This window comes from Aspergillus chevalieri, chromosome 8, assembly GCF_016861735.1.
Source record: "Aspergillus chevalieri M1 DNA, chromosome 8, nearly complete sequence".
In the NCBI taxonomy this organism is placed as follows: domain Eukaryota; kingdom Fungi; phylum Ascomycota; class Eurotiomycetes; order Eurotiales; family Aspergillaceae; genus Aspergillus; species Aspergillus chevalieri.
In genome coordinates, this window is record NC_057369.1 from 1,279,657 (window position 1) to 1,283,955 (window position 4,299).

General features: G+C 49.3%; 1 protein-coding gene across 1 annotated transcript; it reads left to right on the forward strand.

Annotated features, from left to right (window-relative positions):
- Positions 1-431: 431 nt before the first annotated feature.
- On the forward strand, positions 432-4,073 carry pan2n2 (poly(A)-specific ribonuclease; the record flags this gene model as incomplete). The annotated part of the gene is made up of 4 exons (XM_043283802.1): positions 432-560; positions 617-1,914; positions 1,974-3,089; positions 3,146-4,073. The coding sequence occupies 4 exons, from the start codon at positions 432-434 to the stop codon at positions 4,071-4,073; spliced, it is 3,471 nt and encodes a 1,156-aa protein (XP_043141045.1).
- Between the last annotated feature and the right edge of the window lie 226 nt (positions 4,074-4,299).

Consider the following 4,299-nt stretch of genomic DNA (forward strand, 5'->3'; position numbering starts at 1 on the left):
ATTCGAAGCAGGTATGGCTCTAGTCTCATAGTTACCTGTTGTAGCATCACGTGACTACAGGCACCTCCGCCGCCTCTACTCCACGACAACCGTGAAGAGATCGGACGATTTTCTTAAACAACCAGTGCTAATTTATCAGAGGACAGCCACGAACGAGCCCTTGCGACTATCGACATCTTATATCTTACGCAACCACATATATTAAACGGTCTCGCATTTACACCCCTAGGTTCGACCTGTGAAAGCTTCCCCGCAATCGCGCGCCCTCGCCGAACGATGCCCGACTTCGCTCTTTTTGAGTATTGGCAGCACCTGACCATTCTTTAGACATTCGTTACGAAAGGCATTATACGCATATTTAACTATTTGAAGGAGAGAAGTGAGAGAAATTCTTGAGAACCTGGGGGGCATTACTGCCCAGGTCAACCATCATGGAAGCCGATTGGGATGAGCTATCGCGCATCCCGGTGCCTCCCCCGGGCCCGCATGCATTGCCAACGATTGCAACAACTATTGCTTTTGATGATGTGATGGAGCTTTTGTGGATGGGGAATGAATTTGTAAGTATTATACTCTGGGCCGTCTGCGGGTTTATCTGACCTTTAATTTCTTGCAGGGACGGGTTATGTCGTTTTACGGACCGGAATTACAGAGATATACCTCCGTTCGAGCACATCCTACCACCGAAGGCTTGGTGCGGCAGATTTTATTCCATGAAAGGGGTGTGATTTCGTTGTCTTCGAAGAGTGTGCACATGATATCCCGACGCGGCCTCACGCAATGGCACGTTTCCCACGATGAAATGACAGACCTGCGGTGCATGAGCTTTACGGCGCAAACAAATCGGATTATTGTGGCGGGGTGTCAACGGAGTATGTTTACGATCGATATTGATAAGGGTGTTATCGTCGACAAATTGCCCACCGACCACAACTATACAATAATGAAGAAGAGTCGGTACTTGTGTGCTGGGACAGACGCAGGCTTGGTGAACGCGCTCAGTCTACTTGATTTCCGCGTTGTCAAGTCATGGAAGGCACATGGGACTGCGGTCAACGATATGGATGCCCGAAATGACCTGCTAGTGACCTGCGGATTTTCAGTTAGGCAGATGGGCGCTCCAATTGCCGACCCGCTCGCCAACGTTTATGATCTGAAGACATTGGCGCCGTTACCTCCGATTCCTTTCCATGCCGGTGCGGCCTATGTGCGCATGCATCCGAAGCTACATACCACTAGTTTTGTAGCGTCTCAAACCGGGCAGCTGCAAGTGGTGGATCTTATGAACCCTAATGCCATCAACCTTCGTCAAGCCAACGTCCCCTTCATGCTTGGCATTGACCTGTCGCCTTCTGGAGAAGCTCTGGCTATCAATGACACCGAGTGTTCAATTCACCTCTGGGGTTCTCCCGCAAAGGTACATTTCAACGAGATGAGTCGAGAAGTTGAGTTTGCAGATGTCACACCGCGCCCACCTCCTCTCGACTGGTCTCTCGACACACCGTTGAACATGATTGGCATGCCGTATTATCACGAGCGCCTTTTTTCTGCTTGGCCGAGTCACATGGTGTTCGAAGTCGGCAGCCCACCAGCTCTTATCGATCCCTCTATAATACCCTATCTCCGTCCTGCTGAGATTGGTCATGGCGCACCAAATCCCAAGAAGACTAGACGATACCAGGTCGAAAACACTCGCGCATTAGCATCTTCTGAACCTGCTCTTATCGCCCCCAAGTTCCTGAGTGAGAAGGCACGGGAACAGAACAAGGCCAAATTGGATGGAACCATCAGTGATGCCGCAGAGGCTCTGGCGGGTGCGAAGATCAACGGGAAATCGGACGACGACCCACTGCTCAAATACAGCAATGTCGAGATTAAATACAGTAGGTTTGGTGTTGATGATTTCGACTTCAGGTATGGCTTCTTCCCTCCTCTCTTTTGCTCTTACTTCGCAGACTGCTAACCGGTACTAGGTTTTATAACAAGACCGTCTTCTCTGGCCTCGAAACACACATTGCAAACTCTTTTGCTAACGCCCTCCTTCAACTTTTCAAATTCATCCCACTCGTCCGCAATTTGGCGCTTCATCACGCTGCCAGCCCTTGTATCTTCGAGAACTGCCTTTTATGTGAGATGGGCTATCTCTTCGACATGCTCGAAAAGGCAAATGGCCAGAACTGCCAGGCCACCAATTTATTGAAGACCTTCAGCAGCTTCCGGGAGGCATCGAATTTGGGCCTTCTCGAAGAGAATCTCACCACCAAATCGCTTTCTACAGCTATTCAGTCGGTTAATCGGTTCTTCCTTGGCCAGATCGCTCACGACTCCCGCATAGTAATGCCTAATGCGGATGACTTCGACCGTAATCTGACTACCCTCGCATCGGAATCTATCCGATGCATGTTTTGTCAGAACGAGATCGTCAGAGCCGGAAACTCATCTCTGACGGAATTAATATACCCACCTATCGACGTGAAGCAAGTCCGAAGACACCCAGCGTACCGATTTTCTAACATCCTTAGAGCCAGCATCGAGAGGGAAACCCAAAATAGAGGCTGGTGCAACTATTGCCGACGCTACCAGCAAGTCGCCATTCGGAAAACAGTACACCGTATGCCGCTCGTTCTGATGATCAATGCGGCACTCAGCAATCCTATATGTCGACGACTTTGGGCAATTCCTGGCTGGCTCCCGGAACAGGTTGGTGTTGTTGTTGACAACGGCCAAATTATGTGCTATGAAGGGGATGATCTGAAGGCGCGCATTCAGAATAATATGCCAGGTCTCTTGGTATACGACCTTGTTGGTGTCGTTTCAGAGATTGATATTCCAGAGCATCAAAAGCCCCACCTTGTTTCGTTTATTAATGTTTCGATATCTGCCCGGGAAAAGCAGGAAAGGAATAGATGGCATTTGTTCAACGATTTCTTGGTCACCGAAGTGGACAAGGACGAAGCTCTTCGGTTTAATCAGCCCTGGAAAGTCCCCTGCGTCTTGTCGTACCAGGTGCGGGACGCTCGTCATGCGATTGATGACACTTGGAAACTGTCGCTTGATACCACTCTTCTTTTCCGCGAGTGGTCTTTGAAGTAAGTTGGAGTCCATACCTATTAGCAAGAATGCTTACCAACACGATGTTTAACAGTGGTGGCCGTCCTGTCGAATCATGCCGTAAACTTACAGAACAAGAAAAGCCATCCCCTGGCACACCCGTCGCTCTTGACACGGAGTTTGTCGACCTAGAAAAGGCGGAGATCGATGTCAAAGCAGACGGATCGCAGGAGATTGTTCGACCGAGTAGGAGCGGACTTGCTCGAGTTTCTGTGCTGCGCGGCGCAGGATTACAAGAGGGAGTTCCTTTCATTGACGACTATATTACGATTAAGGAACCGATTGTCGACTACGTGACACAGTACTCTGGTATCAAGCCCAGCGACTTGGATCTGAGAACCAGCGAGCATAATCTTGTCCCGCTCAAGATTGCATACAAGAAACTCTGGCTTCTTCTCAACTTGGGTTGCATTTTCGTTGGACATGGCCTGGCCTCCGACTTCCGCCAGATCAACATCCAGGTTCCCAAGAGCCAAACCGTGGATACACAATATCTCTACTTCCACCCTGCTAAAAACCGTCGTCTCAGTCTTCGGTATCTTGCCTGGGCGGTATTCAAAGAGTTCATCCAAGAAGAACCCACAGACCCCAGCCAGGGCCACGACTCAATTGAAGACGCCCGCATGGCGCTCCGTCTCTGGAAGAAGTTCCAGGAATATGAAGATGCAGGGATCGTCAATCAAATATTGGAAGAGATCTTCCGCGAAGGAGCTAAACTTGGGTTCCGACCTCCCCCTCGAAACGGCACAGCAGCCGTCCTTTCTCGTCCTGGGACTGCTGTGACCATGCAAGCATCCAACGGCGCCAGCACACCCACTGGACAGGAAAATGTTCCACCACCGGTTAGCACACCGACTACGCCTCGTCAAGGGTTCCGTCGGGCGATTGCTTTAACGCCCAGTAATGGCAGTTTTACCAGTCCCGGGACAGGCGATTTCTTTACTGGAAGTCCCTTGCGGTGAATAATATATGGTTGGATTAACCTTGGTCTTAGTGGCCTCATTTTTCATGCCTTTTTTTTTGGGATAATGTGATAGATGTGGGGATATTTTTTTTATACTAGACCCTTCTTGAACAATCTCCAATAGCTTTGATTTCACAGATAGAGAGAATACAGAATTTTCTAATAATGCCTTTTGTGATGCTTTCTTTTTATCCAGTTTCAGTCCTCGTGTTAACATCATTCCC